Source organism: Mustela putorius, unplaced genomic scaffold (assembly GCF_011764305.1).
Source record: "Mustela putorius furo isolate JIRA1106 unplaced genomic scaffold, ASM1176430v1.1 tig00000281_pilon_pilon_pilon, whole genome shotgun sequence".
NCBI classification, from domain to species: domain Eukaryota; kingdom Metazoa; phylum Chordata; class Mammalia; order Carnivora; family Mustelidae; genus Mustela; species Mustela putorius.
Window position 1 is genome coordinate 27,938,230 of NW_025421343.1, and position 21,131 is coordinate 27,959,360.

General features: G+C 46.6%; 1 protein-coding gene across 1 annotated transcript in view; it reads left to right on the plus strand.

Moving 5' to 3' along the window:
* Positions 1-375: 375 nt before the first annotated feature.
* Positions 376-21,131, plus strand: part of LBH (LBH regulator of WNT signaling pathway) — a 29,473-nt gene continuing 8,717 nt past the window's right edge. The window contains exon 1 of the mRNA XM_045079335.1: positions 376-399. Coding sequence (XP_044935270.1) covers positions 376-399 — 24 coding nt within the window. The remainder of the gene's footprint in view (positions 400-21,131) is intronic.

Genomic DNA, 21,131 nt, shown 5'->3' on the forward strand with positions numbered 1-21,131 from the left:
GTCAAAACTGCAAACTTAGAGTCTATTTTAAATAAAGAAGAGAGATGCTCTTGGTCATCTCTTGGTAAAGCGAAGAATGCCTCTCTTACTCTCCCTTTTCTTCACCAAACTGTCTCCTGTGAACAGTGGCCATTGGGTGGGATTACCCTGAGTGCCAGGTGCAGGGAAAGAGATGTCCATATGCAAAGGAAGAAGAAATGCTGGCCGCAATCTGGAGCTCCTTAACTTGGAAACAGGAAGGTGCGTTTCAGGAATCTTGTTTGAGGAGGGGTCAGCAGGGGGCGCTCTCGGTAGCACGAGCACTTACCACTGTATACTTCCCCAGGAACAGGAGCTCGGATCTGTGTGTCAATATCCTGCAATCAAAGTGCCCGGATGGTGGCAGAATACCCTACCGAGGTAAGAGGGTCAGGGCTGTGGGCTGCACGGCGAAGAGGGACCCAGAGATGAGGAAGGGGAAATATCCCAGGGGCCCCTGTCTTGAAGACGGTGAAGCCCGATGGAAGGAAGGAGGCAGCTGGGGCCGAAGGGAGTTGTCCGGTTCTCCCCCCCCCCCCATCTTTCCCTCCTCCTTATCAGTAATGGAGCTGTTGGGCTAAACACTTCACATGGGTTTCTTAATCATCAGCTTAGAATCTGAAGATGAACCCACTCTTATGAGCTGTGGGATCCTAAACCTCTCTCTGTCCCCACGTGTGAAATGGGGACATTAGCACCTGCCCCAGACCACCGTCTTTCCTTTTTAATTGAATTTAATTTAAATGTTATTTTCCATAGAAAGCAGAAGAGTAACATATTCCAAAGGAGGGCGGGGATCAAGAAATTCATCCTGAAAAATTACTTTTGTGTAATTCTGTGGGGACAGATGTTCCCTCTGTGAGCCTGTCCTCTGGTTGATCACCCCCCTGGAGTCTCAGTGTCTTGTGACAGTTTTTAGGTATTTGGTTGATTCCCATGTTGGGTATAGGTGGGAGACACCTTCAAATCCACAGATTTTAAGGTGAGAGTGATGTTATTTCTCAGCACGGCACCTTCTATCTCAGAAGACTGCACGGGCTTTTTGTGGAGTCGGCAGAGTTTAGGTGAAGCAGGCACATAATTATCAGAGTGTTAAAGAGGTGACAGGAAAAAAAATACCACACTGTGGACTAAGGTATTCAGAGGTGGTGTGAATTTTTAAGGCAGCTGGTGGCCTAAATAGGCAAGTTGAGGCCAGTGGTGCCAGTGACTGAGGGCATGGCCAAGTGCAGGCAGCCTGGTTCCTCATGGGGCAGCCTTCTGGGACTCCTGACACTTCTACTCACCATCTCCCGTTGCCCTATGGTAGCACAGGGATGGGCATAGCACTTGTGTGGCCTTTAGGGGAGAATTTAAAGAACTTAATGAGAACCGAAAGACCCACCATTTTGTATTTTCCTGAGAGATGAGTGATGTTGAGCATTTTTTTTCCTGTGTCTGTCGGCCACTTGGGTGTCTTCTATGGGAAATGTCTGTTCATGTCTTCGCCCCAGTGAAATACCACCTCACACCAGTCAGAATGGCTAAAATGAACAACTCAGGAAACAACAGATATTGGTGAGGTTGTGGAGAAAGGGGAACTCTCTTAACACTGTTGGTGGGAATGTGAACTGGTACAGCCACTCTGGAAAACAGTGTGGAGGTTCCTCAAAAAATAAAAAATAGAGCTCACTCCCTATCGCTCAGCAATTGCACTAGTAGGTATTTCTCAAGGATACAAACATGGTGACCTGCCCCCCCCAGTGTTTATAGCAGCAATGTCCACAGGGCCAAACTATGGAAAGAGCCCAGATGCCCATCAGCAGATGAATAGATAAGGAAGATGTGGTACAGTATATATATATAATGGAATATTACTCAGCCATCAAAAAGAATGAAATCTTCCCATTTGCAATGATGTAGATGGAATGGGGATATTATGCTGAGCAAAACAAGTCAATCAGATAAAAGACAAATACCATATGATTTCACCCATATGTGGAATTTAAGAAACAAAACAGATGAAGGGGAAGGGAAGGAAAAATAAGATAAAAACAGTGAGGCAAACCCTAAGAGACAGTCAACTCTAGGAAACAAACAGGGCTGCTGGAGGGGTTGTGGGTGGGGCAGGGGAAGAGGTCATTGGGGGATGGGCATTCAAGAGGGCACCTGATGGAATGAGTACTGGGTGTTACATGTGACTGATGAAGCATTAAATTCTACCCCTGAAACTAAGAAACAAAGACCCACTATCTGAACATCTGCTCTGCGCCAGCCATTATACTAGAGCTCACATCATCCCATGGAATGAGATGCCCAGTGACATATGAGATACTCAGCTTTCCCATTTCACAGACAAGGAAACTGAGGATCAGAGAGGTTAGGTCCCAGAACGAGGCCTGTGGGTGCACTTTTAGGATCAATGACCACAGTATCACGGGCTCTCATACCCTTGGTTCCCTGCCCCAAAGCTCACAGGGCTGCTGTAAGAACCAATGACCAGGCTTTTCTTCTTTTTTTTTTTTTATTCTTTATTTGAGAGAGAGAGAGAGAGAGAATGAGAGAGAGAGAGCATGAGAGGAGAGAAGTCAGCGGGAGAAGCAGACTCCCTGCTGAGCAGGGAGCCAGATGTGGGACTCGATCCCGGGACTCCAGGATCATGACCCGAGCCAAAGGCAGTTGCCCAACCGACTGAGCTACCCAGGTGCCCCTGACCAGGCTTTTCTAAACAACAAAATGAAAATAGGACTTTGTCAATGTAGGCAGCTTTAGAAAAAAAAAGTGCCTTTATTTTTTAAGTTGATGTTTAGAAGTAAGAAAGCATCTCAAGTTTTATATTCTCGTCTGTAGTCTTGTTTAGGATGATAAAAAAAAAAATTCACCAACAAAAACATTAGTGCAGTTCCCCAAAATCGTTTACTTACAAGCATCCTCAAATTTGTTTTTTATGTGACTGGTGCCATTTTGAATGTCAGAGGACAGTCTGCAGAAAATCAAAATAGAGTTTTGTTGGAAAAACAACAACAAGAGCAACAGGACATCATTTCGTCCGTGCAGAAGGTATTGAATAAAAAATACAAAGAACACTTTTCTCATTTCGGCGGCAGTCACCTGTGGCCTGTGTTCTCTGTCCTGCGCACCCCCCGCCCCCCACCACTCTGCCTCCTCTGTGCACGTCTGCAATGGTGTCTGGTTTCATTTCTTCAGTTTCCTCTCCAGTGGATGTTGATGCTATTCGGTGGTACCTTCCAGAAGCTGGGGAGGAAGGTCCGTAGGATGGAGGAGAGGGCTGCAGGTGAGGCCCCGTGGGCAGGGCTGGCTTCATGCACCTGTGAGCCCTGCCAGCACTACAGGCCTCCATGGCTCCCAAGGGCCCTGTTCTGAGATTCGATGCTCACGGAGTTTCTGCCTGAAATTCTTAGCTGTTTTGTCTTTCTCGTAAGTGAGGTCTGACAGGACAGTGGAGCTTTATCTCACTCTCTTCTCTGAGCCCTGGGGCTCTAGTCCTTGTGTGGCCTGACCCTCCCCACCCCTGTCCTGCAGCCACTGCTGTCCTCTGCCCAGGGTGGCTCCTAGGTCGCTTGAAACAGACTCAGGAACCTAGATACAGGCATGGGGAGGGTCAGGATGGGGACCCCTTCTCATGACATCTCAGGGTGGGGTCAGTAACTGTCCCCCTTCAGGGCTGGCATTGACACCTTGGCCAGAACGTTCTGCCCCTTTTTGTTGGAGGGACAAGTGCATTCTGGTGCACAGACTGAAATCCCTGCGGGCACAGGGTCCCTGGTAGGAGGTGAGAGCCAGCAGACCATGGGAAGGGGAGCATGACTTCTCTGACCCAACAGGGGCCCTGCAACTTTATTTGGCGTGGAGCTCACAAATGACGTAGCAGGTCCTTCCCCCGGCCTCTCTCTAACTGTCCTTCAGTGAACACCAGGGTCCCCAGGTGGCCTGTCATTCTTGCCCTGCCTCCTGCATGCCCCTCCCAGTGTCCTTCTTTGCCACCTCCTGTCTCTTCAGAGCACCATTTAGATGCCCCTTCTGGGCTGGGCCCACGCTAGTGCTCACGGGTGGCCCTTTCCTGGCCCACCGCCTCTGAATTTTGAGCTTGTACTTCCAACTCCTCTGTTGGGCCTGTTTCCTCTGTATAATGGGGGCAGAATGAGTTGGCGAGTCTGTGGTTGCACATGTGGGGGTCACCCCTCAGAGGATGAGGCCTGGAGTCCCTCTCATCTGTGCCCAGCACGTTGCCGACATCTGATCCCCATGGATGGAATTGGGTGTGGGAATCTGCAAAACAGCCGATTTCTTAGCCCGTTCACACTCCTGCGGGGGATCTCTACATCTGTGTAGCTCCATGCAGCTTCGGGCTTCGGGCTTCGGGCACATCCATCGTGCCTCTCCCGGTTCTTCCTCCTGTTCCCAGGGGACTGAGGCTATCACTATGGAATCCTGGCTCAACCCAGAAGTGACCTCTTCTGGCGTGTGTCCCATGGAGGCCACTGCTGTCCTGACATGGGGGCCCCTGACAGCTCCCACATGCACTGAGAGCCTCCTACTCGATTAGGGCTCTCACTTGATCTTTTTTCTCCAGCCTGATTCAGATGCCCTTTGCCCCCAGGAGGCCAACAGGTAGCCACTTGGCCAGACACTGAGAGCGTGAGGGCAGCAGCTTGGAGGTCCAGCCTTCAGATGTCAACCCATTCGAGGGGGAGCAGCCCGGGGCCATGACGCTGGGGAAACAGCAAGAGATGAACACCTCCTCCAAGGAGTGTGGATGCCCGAGACAGCCCAGGTTTGAACACATACCGGGGGAAACAAAGACCCCCTCTCCTCCGTGGGTTTCTCAAACTTTCAAGTGCAGAAGAAACTTTTAGGAAGATTCTTTGTCATCTGCTTCTCCAAACCTCACTCTCCAGCAGGGACAACTTGGTGGCTGGGGAGGTGGGGCCCTGGAGTCTGAATTTGTAACCAGCAGCTGTGGCAGCCCCCTCCCCCACCCACGGAGAGCAAGTCCAGTGCTCCGTGAGCAGCACGACGCGCCGCACAGACCGCGGCCAGTGATCGGTGGGCCGCCCACACACAGACCTCTGAGTGGGGAAGCTTGAGCAAGCCACTGAGGCAAAATACCAGACAGAAAAGGAACTTGCTAGTTGGAGTAGGCCCGGAGCTCTGCTCCTGGGGTGACTCTGTTTTGCCAGCAGAGGCCTGTAGCACACGGCAAGCACTCCCCGACAGCAGGCAGTGGTGCTGGAGAGCACCTGCCCTCCTCAGCCTGCGGGCCCTGGTGCCTCCGGCAGCCGGGCCCACTGCATTGCTGCATTCTCTGTCCGCATTTCCTCAAGTAGCTCTCTGGAAAAGGGATTACTGAGTCTGAGGGTGTGGCCTTGTTCCAGGCTTTCTTGCACGTTGCCCACCTACTATCCCGCACCCCCAGTGGAGTGCCTGCTTTAGGGCAAGGCACTGGGCCAGGGAAGGCTCTTCCCGGCTCACAAGACTGCAGGGGATGGGGAGTCAAGCAGGTTCGTGAGGTACTGGGGATGCCTCTCTTCAGGGTCCAGCTCTGGGGGGGCTCTGTTTTCTTCAAAGAAAGCAGAGCCCAGCGGGAGCTCTAACAATTCTAAGTGTTGTAGCAATGCTAGTTGGGCGTGCAGTTGCCAATGCAGCTGACCCCTAAGCAACGTGGGCTTGAACAGCGCAGGTCCGCTGACATGTGGATTTTTTCGGTAAATACAGTATGGTACCGCAAATGTATTTTCATTTCCTTATGATCTTCTTTCTTTCTTTTTTTAAATAAGATTTTATTCATTTATTTGATACAGAGAGAGATCGATCACAAGTAGGCAGAGAAGCAGGCAGAGGGGGAGGTGGAAGCAGGTCCCCTGTTGAGCAGAGAGCCCAATGCAGGGCACACTTCCAAGACCCTGGGATCATGACCTGAGTCGAAAGCAGAGTCTTTAACCCACTGAGCCACCCAGGCGCCCCTCCTTATAATTTTCTTAATAGCATTTCCTTTTCTCTAGCTTACTTTACTGTAAGAATATAGTATATAATACACAAGAATATAGCATACAGTAAGTAATACAACAGTGTGAATCGACTGTTCCTGGTAAGGCTTCTGGTCATCAGTGGGCTCTCCGTAGTTCAGTTTTTAAGGAATCAAAAGTTCTCTGTGGATTTTCAGCAGCACAGGAAGTTAGCACCCCAACCCCATGTTATTCCAGGGTCAAGAGTAATTGGAACAGTTCTTGGTTTTCTGAAACAGGATGAGGATTTATTGGAGGTCATGGTCAGCTGCATAATGGTACTTGGAAGATGGCCAGTTCCTGTTTCCTGCAGCCTGTGAATGTATCACCTTGCAGGGAAAAATGGGCTTTGCAGATATGATTAAATCAAGGATCTTGTGATGGGGAGATTATTCTGGGTCCTTCGAGGAGGGAAGCAGGTCAGAGTCAGAGGAAGAGATGTGACCTTGGTAGGAGAGGTCAGAAAGAGATTGGAAGTTGCTCTGCCGCTGTCTTTAAAGACAGATGAAGGGGCCATGAGTCAAGGACTGCAGGAGAAGGCCCTGTTTGGCCGCTGGGAACGACAGGAAATGGATTCTCCCCAGAGTCTCCAGAAGGAACCGGTCCAGCCAGCACCGAGTGTGTCCCTCTTAGACTTGTTTCAGATTTCAGACCTCCAGAGTTGTGAGATTGTCAGTCTAGGCTGTTTGAAGTCACAGTGTTTATGGTAACTGTGGAGAACCTGACCTCCCTCAGCCTCCAGTCTCCAAGGTGCGGGGTGGGGGGCCCTGCCTCCTGGCTATCTCGGGAAATGCCCCCAGAGGAAAGTGTTCAGGTGGCTGCTGGCCAGAAGGACAAATTCCCACCCCAGCGGCTTGGGGCTGCTCAGCACACTTCTCTGGGCCTTCGTGTGTTATGACTTCAAGGTGGAGAGTGGCCATTTCCCAAGTTCACTTCCAGGTCTTGCACCGAATACATGTTTGTTACTTGGTGAGGTGCGGGGAGGCTGGCCAGGGGTGGAATGGAACCTTTCATTTATTGCCATGACATGTGGCATAAGAGCCCCCTCCTCATCCTGGTACAGGGCGCCCGCCGGCTTGCACTGGCCCTCGCCGCAACAGGAAGAGACTTCGTAGGTAGACTCCTGGTTTGCACAAACCTGGGTCTTTACCCACGTAAACCCAAGCAAAGCCGGATTTGTATGTCAAGCCTGGATGGAGAAAAGGAGTCAGCAGCTGTCTGTGGACCACCGAAAGGTTCTGGACGCTCGTCCCGTCCAGCTTGGCGAGGAGCAGCACATTCAACAGCCATTGAGGCCGCAGGACAAGGGACACACAGTAACTGCACTCCTCTGACCCGGGAGCTTTGGGAAAGGACATATGGAGCACTGTGCTACTGGAGAAGCGCCATCCTGAGCCTCAAGAGTCTAGCGTGGTTCCCCACTCGGTTCTCAGGCAGGAAGTCAGCTGGAGGCCCAAACCCCACTGTGTGCCCGAGAACACAAGACTGATATAGTTTTTAAAAACTACTTTTTAATTTATTTGAGAGAGAGAAAGAGAGAGAGAGAAAAAAAACATAAGAAGGGGGAGGGCCAGAGGGAGAAGCAGACTCCCCGCTGAGCAGGGAGCCCGATGTGGGATTGGTCCCAGGACCCTGGGATCATGACCTGAGCCAAAGGCGGATGCTTAACCGGCTGAGCCACCCAGGTGCCCAAAAGGGCTAATTTAAACATACCCGAAAAAGAGAGCAAAAGGTTAAACAAAACCCAAAAAACCCTCCATTATCCATCACCCAATAGATATGTTCCACCACCAAAATGTTCTACCCTGCTTCATTTATCCCTTTTTCCTTTTTTTTTTCCCCTCTTTGCTAAAATATTTTAACAGAAATCCCCAGCACTGTGTTATTTTGGAATGTATCTGAAAAATGAGAAATTTTCGTAGAGAACTCCAATGTCACTGTCACATTTGCCTCAATGAGCTGTGATTCCCTGATGATCTAATATCTAGGTCTAACCAGATTGCCCCATTTAGCTAAAAGGTGTCTCTTTGAAGGCAGTTTATTTTAATCAGGATGTCTCCCCACCTTGCCTGGGATACTCTGATGCTTCATTCTCTTGTAACCTGGCGATCCACTCGCCCCTTTTCTTCACTCCTGTGTTTTCTCCATGTTATTGACTTGCTGCAGGTGCTGGGCTGATTGTCCCATAGAACAGATTACCCGGGGTATTGGGAGACTGAAAGAGGGGGAACACGCTGCTATAGTCATATAAATGTGTTACAGAAGAAGTTTGGCCTTTGTAGCGTGTCTAGGTATCAACACCGGGCCCCTCACTCTATCCCATGGGTCTGATCAGTGAGGCCAAACCTTTATGAGTGGTGTCTAATAGAGGTATCTGGGGGGATTAGATCCTGTGCAGTTGTGGATGCCGGTTGAGCCGTCTATAAGAAGGGGTTATTCCTACATCAAGTGTTGGGTCTGAAGTCCCTCGGGCTGGCAGGTGGGGAGGGAAGATAGACCGGAGCGGGGGAGAAGGACAAACCAGGACTCACAAAGACAGGTGGGGACCCTCGGAGAGAAAATGGAGCTCACGTTGGCTCCTATTTGTAAACAAATTTGTAGACAAATAAAACCATAATGAAATAATCCACAGATAGGTACTACTCATGGTTAGGGTTTGGTCTTTTTTCTCTTATCTCTCTCTCTCTCTCTCTCTCTCTCACACACACACACACACACACACACACACACACATTCACGTTATATCTATTTCACAGTTGCAGTTAATTCCTTATATGGTTCCGAATCCCATTTTTTTCTGTTCACATGATTCTTGTATATTCCCAGTCATTAAAATTCTTGGACAGCATTACTTTCATTGGATGTCATCATCCCCCATAAAGCTGTATCAGAATTTATTTAACCGTGTCCTTGCTGTTGAGCATTTATGCTACTTCCACGAAACATTTATGCTACTTTGTTGAAAATTACGCAGTCTTAAGGGGCAATGCCGGGGACGTCTGTGTGGCCCAGTGTTCATGTCCTCAGGAGGACGGAGTTCCTGGTTAAAGAGCACCGACATGGCAAGTTTTATCCCCAAACAAACCATGACTTGAACATCTAGAAAAAATAGATCCAGAGAAAGGGAGTATTTCTTTTCCACTCGGAACCTGCAAGCCAGGAATGCATCCAATTTTGCTGGTTTGGCTGGTACTGGGTCAGAAACGCATAGTTGCTCCGTAATACCCAGCTCTGCTTCTTAAGTAATTAAGACACGAACCCAGGCAGTGATGAGCATCCCACTCAGGGCCTCTCAGCACTGAATTGCTCTCAGCCTCCTCTACTTCTGTGGAGGGGAGATGCTGGGGCTGGGGGGGGGGGGTGGGGACCACTCATGGCGGAGCACAGCCACTGTTCTAACCCTGGCTCCCCAATCGCCTCCCCGTAGGAGCCCTCCAGAGGGAATCGATGTTCCCAAGGCCCATGCATCCGAGGCTCACTCTTAGCCAGAATCTAGAACAAGGAAAGGGAAACCGCATCTGTGCCCAGGTGAGCCTGTCTGGAGGGAGGTCCCCGGCTATGGGAAGGAAGGGCAGGCACATCCGGGAGCCAAGTATGGTGGGGAAGGAGAACAAAGGTTCATGGGCATCTCATCCTATAGAACCAATTACCCTGAGGGTCAAAGGAAAAGGGGGGGGGCACACTGGGAGAGTGTGGGGGAGCCCTCATGGGGACCCTTTCCAGATACAGCTCAGGGGTTTCTGGGAGAGAAGCTAATTCCCTCACTCCTCCAAACTCCTGTGTCTGACTCCAACTAGGCATGCCGGCTGCTCTGCTACTCTGGAACACTCTGGCTTTTCTCTAAGAGAAATAGCCTGACAAAAACACCAGAAAGAAGCTTGGGACTCTCCATCATTTTCTAGATAGATCTGGTCCCCAGACAGAGAAAGGACAGGCACTGGCTCAGAGCTGTGGGCAAGGAGGAGGTAAGCAGCCTGTTACCTGTACAGAGTGTCCTATATCCAGGGGCTCTGTCATCCTACTCCTTCTCAAAGGTCTCCAGTGAGCAGGGGAGCTGCCAGAGACCTGCCCTGCTGGGACCCGGGCCTTGGCAAGTCTGCCCCAGGTTTCCCCAGCAGCTTAGCTGAGCATTCCCACTGCCCCAGCACGGGCAGCCCTGGGGTTCCCTCTAAAAGTTCTGGGTAGAGCCCAGCCACGTCAGATGGGACCACAGAGGACCAGCCGCGCACCTGAGAGCTCCTCCGAGCCCTCCTGGGAAACATCTCGTTTTCTATTTGCAGAATCACAGATGTTGACTTTTGATATCTCTCTCTCTCCCTCTGGGCCTCAGATCCATGAGGACAGCTATTTCCTTTCTTTTTTTCTGTTCCCTACAGACAGAAAAAACCAGGAGGGCTCAGAAAGGGGGTTCAAATATTGGAAGAGTTACATACTGGCTACTGGGGTGAGTAAGAAAAGACCAAGCCTTTCCATGTGAGGCCGGGCTGTCTTTAGAAGATGGGGAGGGGGCACCCTTCAAGGCAGTGTTTCCCCACCTTTCACGTGTTTGTGAATCACCCAGGAATCTCGTTATGATGGAGACTGAGATCAGTAGTTCTAGGGATGAGCAGATGAGGTCCACGCTAATGGTTCACGACCACACTTAGAGAAACAGTTGTCAAGGGGCTTCCTGTCGCTCCTTGCTCTAGTCCTGAAATGCCATGATCAGCAGATCTCTCTGCCAGCTTCACGCAGCCAGGTCTATGCAGATGCGGGTCTCACGAGCTTCTCTTAGCAGATACTTCAATATAACTAAAACCCTCACTTAGGTCTATATTACTTCTACCCCATGCAAACATAAGGACATTCAGATACACACAGATTTCCAAGGAAGGTGTCTGCGGACCAGGATCTGCCCCAACTGGTCACACAGAGACTCTTACTGGAAGGTGGGGGTCTTCTTCCTCTCACTCTATTCCATCCCTAGCCTTATTTGTCCTCCTTTAAAAAAATATTCAGCTCAAGCATTATATTATACTGAATCTTTTGCCATTCCATGAACGGGCAAGTTCCTGAATACCCCCGTGAAAATGACCTTTTCCCCTTTTCTATTTCCTAGTTCCTTTTAAAAAATTTCAAGTTCTGTAGATTTTGTGTACACGGGCTCAACTTTAAGAAAATGCGTTACGAGATAACTCAAACATAATATAGTGGATTCTTACCATGCATTAGAAAGTGAGTCTCAGCTTTATAAAAGGATTCGCTGCGTCCTGCCTTCAGGTAATGAGCTCTTGTTGGGCATTTAAACTATGAGAATCTTGCTGTCAAGATTCCGATTTAATTGTTCCGAGGAGGGACCAGGGCAATGGTATTTTGTTTTAAAGTTCCCAAGATAATTCTAATGCACGTGCGAGGAGGTGGGCAGGGGGACTACCAGACTGAATGATGCCGGGTTTTCAACTTTAAATGACTCCCACGACTTGCCGGACATTTAAATGCAGCAGACATTTTTGTGCACCTGCTGTATGCCAGGCACTCTGTGAGGCTCCCAAGACGTGAGGGAATCAGCCCCAGGTCCCACCCTGAAGGCATCCACTATCCAGCAGAGGAGATAAAACACGCAGAATTAATTTCATCCAGGCGCCCCACAAGTCGTGAAACAGGGAAACGGTGCTGTGCTGCACCAATAAAAGGAGAGGCAGGAATGGGGGACGGGGCCCTCCATGGTCATTCCTGTCCCTTTCCCTTCCTCCCAGAAGGTGTGAACTCAGACTCAATATTAACTCGAGGAACTATGTAGCTTTCCGGACTGGGTGACTTCTTATGGTTTTCTGTAAGTGGCCAAGGCTGAGTATGAGATATTTTCAGCATCTCCTCTGCCAAATGGTCAAGCAACTGCTGCCGCCTTCTCCACTGTCCTCTTACTTCTTTTCTGGATGCTTCTCCAACCTCTGGCTTTGGGTGCTCTTCTTCCCAGATGGCTTCAACTGGTCCCCTCACTGCTTTCCATCCCTCACGCCTGGGCTTGCCTGTCCCTAGTTTACCTCTCAGCAATGGTGGGCCCCAAGGTCTGGACTCCACACTGAGCTAGAAACGGCTGAGAGACCCGTTCAAGAACTCCGGCTTCATAAGGCAGGAGTCTATTACTCCAAAAGCCATTCCCCAGAGGGGAAATTCGTGAATGAGTCATTTTAATAAAGGCAAAGCCAGGTAGCCCCCAATTTAAGCCACCAAAGAATAAAGCAAATGGATTTTTGGCAGAATATAGCATAGGCCCCAAGACTGCGCTTTGACCTCACTTCTGGGTCTCAGCAAGTGGTCAAGTGGGGTCCTTACCCAGCAGGGAGAACGCACCTGCTCCCAAGCCGAGCTGCTCAGAGAGGAAACCGTCTGCTTCGTGGGAGGCGAGCTTTACACTGGAAACATTTTCCCAGTGGATGTGAGGTGAGGTTTTGAAACAGGAGTATTTGGGCAATGCTTGGGGTGTTGGCTACTTCTAATGAGCCTTATAGGATCCTCTGAAAACCATGCTGTGGCCTGCCTTTCACTACCTTCCAATTCCATAGGTTTCTGAAATACTGAATTGAGTTCAGTGTGCATGTGAGGGTGGCCACGGTCCCGCAGAGCAATGACAATGAGCCAGGGAGACTGGGACTTTCCTCAACCCCCGCTCTAGGACCCTCAGATGTGTCCCAGGGCTCAACCCTCACAACCCCTCCAGCGTGGAGACAGCACTCCCACTTTACAAACAAGGAAAACTGAGGCTCAAAGATTTGCCCAATATCCCACAAAAGACAAGTGGTTTGAGTCCAGGTTTCCTGACTTTGCATCTGAGTCTTTATAGTATGATATCATGATTTGTAATCTGTTCAGACACAGCAAAAAACGGAAAAGCTCCCCAGAGTATTTATCTTCCAGAAAGAAAATGATCTCAAAGAAGTGGATTTGGTGGAATTCAGCACTGGGTTTGCTGCCAAGGCAATGCTCATGGGTCACCAGGAGGCGGCAGAAGCCTGCCATTCTCAGTGCTTCCATCCTTGAGAAGCCCCGTTGGCCCCAGGAGTTAAGTAGAGTAAGACCTTTTCACAGAGAGAGAACCCAGTGAAAACGCAGGAATGCCCACGTGGACTGCTAGAAAAGCCGGTTTCAGGCAGTGTGCATCAGAGCCAGAGGCATGGAAGGAAAAACTGTCCCCTCTGTGGCTGCCCCCAGAAAGTAGGAGGATGCCCCCAGAGGACCTTTAGTGGCACAGGATTTGAATATAAATGATCTAGAACTTGGGCCATCTGTCTGCCTTGTCATCTTTCCGGTGTCATCTCTTCTGTCTGCCGGCTCCCACGGCGAGGAAACGAAGATCGTAACAGCCCCGTCATAGGACTGTCGGAACTATCTGGCAAAAGCACTTTGCAAACCGTAACGTGTACTCACACGTTGCACACAGGTTAGTGGAGGTCCGTTCATGGGCTACTCCCCTGACATCGTCCCCAGTAGCATGTGAGCTGGTGACAAGGTGACTTTATGACGCTTGTGCTGGTGGGGGGGATGGCTCTAGCTGGCCTTGAGGGGATAAGCAGAGGGAGAAAGGGATGCCACTGCCCCCAGTCTTTGGTAGGGGTCATCCTGAGCTTAGGATGTGTGCCCAGTGTGGTGTTCCCTTGGGGAACACCCTGTTCCCTTGGGGTCTTTTGTCCTCAGAGGAACGCCCTCAACCTCTTTGGGCAACAGCTGAGAAGTATGAGAGTCGGAGATGTGAGCCAGTTCCCTCTGCCCCAGGGACCAAGGGCAGAGTCCCTTCCAGGCCATGTCGCTCCAAACCCAGGAACAGTCCTTCTTGCTTCTGCCCAGGGGCATGACTTCAGGTCACATTCATGGTTTTATTCATCAGCGGACGACCCTGAGAGGCCGGGAGGACAGATTTGCCTTTAACCCCATTTTCTAAGATGAAGAAATGTTGCCAGTTTAACTGATTTTCTTAAAGTCTGATGGTGGTTAAAAACAAGCTCAGAATCTGGTCTTGGGACCCTAAAGACACCACCCTGCCCTAAAGTTTCCACTGACAGAGATCTCCCATCCCTCTCCATCTGACCTTAATCTCTTTTTAAATTTCTGGCGTGGAAACGTCGGGTCATCGTTCTCAACCTATGACGCATCACCGTTATCAAGCTGTGTGAAGACCTTCTCTGGCCTGTTCAATTTCTTCCATTTTGTTTTCCCATCACCCCAGTTTGTACTCCCACTCCTCCACACTTCCTTCTCAGCCCCCAAATCGGTGCTCCTTCCAAGTTGGTTGATCAGGTGATTAGTTCATTTATTCATTCATTTGCAAGCTGGAGCCAGATATGTTTCTGGCCATGACTGTTTTGTGATGCTTTCAACAAGTGTGTGTGTTCAACGAGTGTTATTATGATATCATACTATAAAAGCCTCAGATGCAAAGTCATATGCAAAGTTTTTGGTATTGTTGTTTTCAACTCATGAACCCTAATCTCTGGTGCTTCTTCTGCTATACTCCTAGTGTCTTATAAGCTTTCCTCATTCCCTACTCCAGCCATCCTGAAATATATAACTTGCGGCTTGTACCTATTTCATTTGCTTCATATTCTTATTGGCTCTGATATGTTATATATTACTCTGGACTTTAATTCTAAAACACCTTGAAGGTGTTTCCGGGCTCATTTTTTAAAAAAAAAGACTTAATTTATTTATTTGACAGACAGAGATCACAAGTAGGCAGAGAGGCAGGCAGAGAGAGAGGGAAGCAGGCTCCCTGCTGAGCAGAGAGCCGGATGCGGGGTTTTATCCCAGGACCCTGGGATCATGACCTGAGCTGAAGGCAGAGGCTTTAACCCACTGAGCCACCCAGGCGTCCCTGTACATGCTTTCGACTCCTGTGTCCAACGCAGTAACGGTGATGTTCAGAATCAGTCACTTTAGATCAGTTCTCAGTCATCACCTAAAAGTCCAAGTTAATTTCTCATAAGGCTAACAGTAAATCAGATAATAACATTGTATAAGTTTAAGGGGTACAGGAGTATTGATTTGATACACTTGTACATTGCCAAACGATTATCACCATAGTGATAGCTAAAAGCTCCTTCATACTGCATAATGGCCATCTCTTTTTTTTTTTGGTGGGGAAAACATTTAAGTTTTACTCTCAGCAATTTTTGAATGTATGATACAGTATTACTAACTATAATCACCATACTGCAGATCCGCCAGGGCTTATTCATCTTGTAACTGGAAGTTTCTACTCTTTTACCAGCATTTACCCATTTCCTCGCACCCTCCAGCCCCTGGTAAACACCATTAGTCTATTTCCATGAGTCAGCTTTGGTAGATTTCGCATATAAGTGGTATCATACAGTGTTTGTCCTTCCCTCTCTGACTTGTTTCTCTTAGCATAATGAGCCCAGGTTCCATCCATGTTGTCACAAATGGCAGAATGTCCTTCCTTCTCATGGCTGAGTAATATTCCAGTGTGTGTGTGTGTGTGTGTGTGTGTGTGTGTGTGACATCTTCTTTATCCACATGCCCCAAAATTGTACACTTTAAAAATATTTTCTATTTTAACTTACTTTCCACTGCTGATGTAGAGGGAAGATATTCATTTTTATAATATTGTCTTTATTCAGCAAACTATTCAGCCAAAGGCTGAGCTTTTGTATTAGTACTAATAATTTGTTGATTATATTCTGTTTTCAGTGTGGTCATCATTCCCTTTCCTTCCTCTGGTTCTTCTTTGTTCTGATTATGTGGCTGTGGCTAAGCCTCCGGTACTGGGCTGGTCCATACCAGTGAGAGCAGGCACCTGGTCTGGCAGAGGTGCATCTAAACTTTTTCCATCTAAACTTCCTTTGCTATAGATACTCAGTAAAGAGCCTTCGTCAAGTTGAGAAAATATACATTTACTCTAGCTCTGTGAGTTTTTTTTTAATTCAAGGGTGTTCATCAAATACTTTAAATGCATAAAATGCATGAAATTTTTCTTCTTTAGTTCATTAATGATAAAGACTACCTTAATAGTTTTTTCCTCATATTAAAGTCTCCTGTATTCTCAAATAAAACTTAATTGGTCATAACTCTTTAAATACATTGTGGGATACAGTTAACTAATATTTTATTTATAGTTTTCATATCTATATTCAAGTATGAAATAGTCTGGTAGTTTTTTGTGTGTGTTTTTATAATCCTTACCTGACTTTGTAATAAAGGTTACACCAGTCTTATAACAAAGGAGAAACCAATTTCTAGTTTCTAGAACAATTTATATATCTCATGTGATTATCTCTTCCTTCGAAGTGGGTGGAACATCTTTGTAAAACCATCTGTGCCTAGGGCTTTTCAGGAAGAGGGAGGTCTTTGTGTTGTAATTCTTAACTGAGTCCTTTCAACTCTGTGTGCTATTTATTCTTATTCTAATTTTAGAAATCACATTTTGCCAAAATTACATCAATTTTGTTGTCTCCTAATTACAATTTCTCGTAATATTGTTAGTCTAAAGTTTTCTGTTGTGTTTGTGGTTTTTTCAGTGTTTATTCCGTGTTTACATTTTTTTTAAAGCAATTCTTTTTTTTAAAGCAATGCTTTTTTAAAAGATTTTATTTATTTATTTGACAGACAGAGATCACAAGTAGGCAGAGAGGCAGGCAGAGAGAGAGTGAGGAGGAAGCAGGCTCCCTGCTGAGCAGAGAGCCAGATGTGGGGCTTGATCCCAGGACCCTGGGATCATGAACCAAGCTGAAGGCAGAGGCGTTAACCCACTGAGCCACCCAGGTGCCCCACTCATGTTTACATTTTCTCTTTCTTTCCCTCATTAATTTTTTCATGTATTTGTGTATTTTATAATCTTTTCAAAACACTAGCTGGTTTATTGTCTTCTTGTTGCTGCAGTCCTTTTCTCTGCTTTTTGACCTTACCTATATGATTGCTTTCCCGCCCTCCCTCCCCCTCTCTCTCTCTTCCTTCTCTCTTCCTTCCTATTCTCCTCTTCCTCCTCCATCTTCTTCTTTTTCTTGTTCTTCTTCCTCTCCTCCTCCTCTACTTCTTCTCTCCTTCTCCTTCTTCAGGTTTATTCTGGAGCTTTTTTCTAGCTCCCTTCCTGCACTAAAAAATTAGCTCCAAGAATTTTTGAAAAGGGGGTTTATATAACTAATAAAAAGGGCTTATGTAACTAATACTATTTTTATTCTACTTACATTTAAGTGGTATTTTAGCTGGCTATAAAATTCTAGATTTGAAATCTTTTTCCATCAGCACTTTAAAATATTACTTCATTGTCTTGTGTCCAGTTCTGTTATTGGGGTTTCATGTCATGCTGATTCTTTTTCCTTTTTATTTATTATTAATATTAATATTATTATTATTTTACAGATTTATTTGTTCACTTTGGGTGGGGGGCAGAGGGAGAGGGAGAGAGAGTCCCAAGCAGACTCCGCACTGAGCAGAGAGCCTCACATTACAGATGCATGTGGGTCGGCAACTGTCCTACTTGTCTCCTTTATTCTGTTAATGACAATGGAACACCAAGTGACCTTGAGGAAGACCAGTGATATCATCTCTGCCTGGAGACCCATGACGTTTGGACAGATGCAAATATGGTCCCCTAAGCCATCATGCTCTCTTGGGGTGCCACGTGTGGCTCATGGAATGGTCATGGTTTAGAAATATGGCTTCTCTGGAATCCAGGATGGACTGGGCTCTTAGAAGCAGATCTGAGCATTATAGAAGTTTTGGGCCCAGAACTCAGGTGCCTTTTACCTAACAACTATGCAAACCTCAGGTTCTTTGCAACAAGTAAGCAGCCCAAGCCAGTGTTCCAGTAGGGTCCGCAGATTCCTGGTGGTTTACAAAGTGCGTTCAGGTGTTAACACAAACTTTAGAAATGGCAGTATATTTTTATGGTTACTGCTTATGACAAGTAATACTAGTTTTCCATCTATGTAGTGATACAGAGTTTTATTTTTATGTGTTTAAACAAGTAAGTAAGATAATTGAGCCATCCTGTGTATGTGGACAAGTAGGCGTTAATTACCATGGTGTCCAACTTCCGGAGACTGGCATCACTATTGTTATCATGAAGGAATTTCTTCTCTCCGACTCTCGTATCCTCTAGATGAAAGCATTCCTAAAGATCAGCTAACACTCAATCATGATTCCTGTGATTCTTTGGTCATTTGCCCCTCACATGTGGCAGTTGAAGCCTTAGTATCTTTTCTGGCTGTTTTCCTCGGCAGCCTGAGATCAGAGGTTCTCAGGCCAAATTACTTGTTAATAATGCTCCGTGTATATACTACTTGATGTTTTAACAAAGTGTTAAAACCAGAGGACAGCTGCCCCTGGGGTTCACGGAAATTTTCGAAGGGATGTGACAGCAGAGAGTATTTTCGCGAAACCTAGTCCCACATCTTTAGCCTCCCTGTGTTGCTGTTTGAAAATCCCGTTTCCTGAACCCGGGCTTCCCCAGGTTCTTTGCCTACTTTCTTATCAAGCTTGCCCTTCCGTCCCCCCCACCCCCTTTATAAGAGAAGGAACTGCTTCTTGCTCCTGAGTCTTTTAAGGTGACTTTCCCTAGGGTGTAGAAACCAGAAGGTCATCAGACAAATGGGCCATTCAAAATGCTACTGCCTAGGAAGTTCCATAAAATCCCGCCGATCTATCACATGAAGAAACCAATAAAAAAGATTACCTTTGTGTGGAACAATTACTTGCGGTATGTTTATTGATCAGTTACATAGCTGCCATGAGCCAGTCCAGATTTGTTGTTGCTAACAGGCCTTAGGGTCATTTGACATAAAAATATTAACTGTCCATTTGTATATGTGACTGTCTATTGCAGAGAAGTATGAAAAAAGCTAATGACTAAAAACTTATATTAAAATTCCAATGAACAGTAGGATGGAGATACAGTTTCAAGCAGAGAAAAGAATAAGATTTTAGAGCTTGTTTATTTTATTTAAATATTTAAATATTTTATTTATTTGAGAGAGAGTGCATGAGTTAGGGGGGTTGGGGAGGGAAGGGCAGAGGCAAAAGCAGACTCCCTGTGGAACAGGGAGCCAGACATGGGGCTCTATCCCAGGACCCTGGGATCATGACCTGAAGTGATGGCAGATGCTTAAGCGACTGAGCCACCCAGGTGTCCTGTTCATGAGTTTTTTCATGGGTGATAGTTGATACCAAGTTACTTTGGAATTTATGAGACATTGGGTACATTTAAAAGAGTGGTATAAAAATTTCATTTTCAAATGTTAATGTTTGTGGGCGCCTGGGTGGCTCAGTGGGTTAAAGCCTCTGCCTTCGGCTCAGGTCATGATCTCAGGGTCCTGGGATGGAGCCCCGCATCGGGCTCTCCGCTCAGCAGGGAGCCTGCTTCCCTCTTTCTCTCTGCCTGCCTCTCTGCCTACTTGTGATCTCTCTCTGTCAAATAAATAAATAAAATCTTAAAAGAAAATGTTCATGTTTGTAATATATCAGGAGTTTTAGATGTCAGTTTAAGAACATGTGGAAGGACACAGAGTTTTTCCAAATTCTTTCAGAGAGTAGATAAGCAGGTGGACTCAAACTGGCACTAGAGCCACTCAGACGGGGGAGTACACGTGACTGCAGTGTGGTCTTGGGTCACTTAGGTGTTCTTTGGACATAACCAGCGATGGCATTTCAGAACATCTCAGCACAGGGGATGATGGGCTACAAATCTGGATAACTGGTTTCTAATCTTGGCTTTGCTCCTACAGAACTCTGTCATCTCAGGAGGAAACTCACATCACTTCTTTTGGCCTTGATTTCCCCAACTCTACGGGACAGAGTGGATTCTCTCACCTTTGTTAGAAGGTTGTGTAATGAGGTGAAATCCTCCGTCCTGATCCTAGCTCCACCCACTGGAGTTAGAAAGAAATCTGCTCTTTTCTTCATGTCAGCCTTCTAGCTGTTTGAAGGCAACTTTGTGTTCCTCTCCAGTCTTCTCCAGTTTTAAAACATACCTTCTTCCTTCAACCTTGACTTAATGTGGTCATCCTCTGGAGGGTGTTTTTTTCTCTAGGCCAGCAGTTCTCAAATGTTTTGATCTCAGCCCCTTTCACATTCTTAAAAATTATTTAGGACCCCCAGAGTTCTTTGTTTATGTGGGCTCTGTCTTTTGATATTAAAACAGAATGTTTAAAATTTTCATGTTTTAATCCCTTTAAAATAGCAGTAAAACCATTACATGTTAATATAAATAATGGTTTTTAATAAAGATAAATATGTTTTTAAAAACCAAACCCAGACCAAAGTTTAGTGAGAAGAAAGGCATTGTTTCACATATTTTTTTTGGCAAATCTGTTTAATGTCTGGCTTAATAGAAAATGGCTAGACTCTCATACCTGCTTCTGCATTCAATTTGTTGCCATACGTGTTGGTTGAAGTAAATGAAGACAATCTGGGCCATGCAAGATCTGTTAGAAAAGTTAAGAAAAGGAAGAAATATCTTCATAGCCTTATTCAGGTATTTTTTCTTTGCTGTTTCATGAAAATTCAACAAGTGGTGGTTTCTGAAAGGCTAGCAGCAACGTGGAATCTGAAACCTTATCAGTGAGGTTTTTGTACTCTTCCATTCAAATCCAGCAGCAGTCTGTCTGACACTTTGAATGTGTCCTTTCTCCACTTTTGGTTTTGTAATGTGATGTGTTGATCATTTGGAAAATACCTGTTCGATGAGTAAGACAGAGCTTCCAAATATGGACACATTGCATCCTAAAACATCAGAAAGTCACATTTATGCATGTCTTTACTGGTCTCATCAAAAAACCTTCAAGTATTAGGGAACAGACATGTTTACAGTGGCTGATACGATTTATGCTTGAAAGCTTGATTTTTTATCATTGGGACCAAATATTGTTAGTCATTTTCCACAAAGTGATGTGCTTATTTTGCTCACTTTTGAGGACATGTCCCCCGAATACCCAAGTCAAAACAACCATGGTTTATTGGGCAGTCATGTTTTCAAGTAGACACAGTGTTCCATGGGGGAAGTGGCTAGTTGAGCTGGTAACTGCATCACATGAGTGCTTTTTCTTGAGATGAATGTTGTACTTTGGGATGCAGCAGAGTGCTGTCTGCTGCTGGCTTTCCATTTTATCACATACAGTA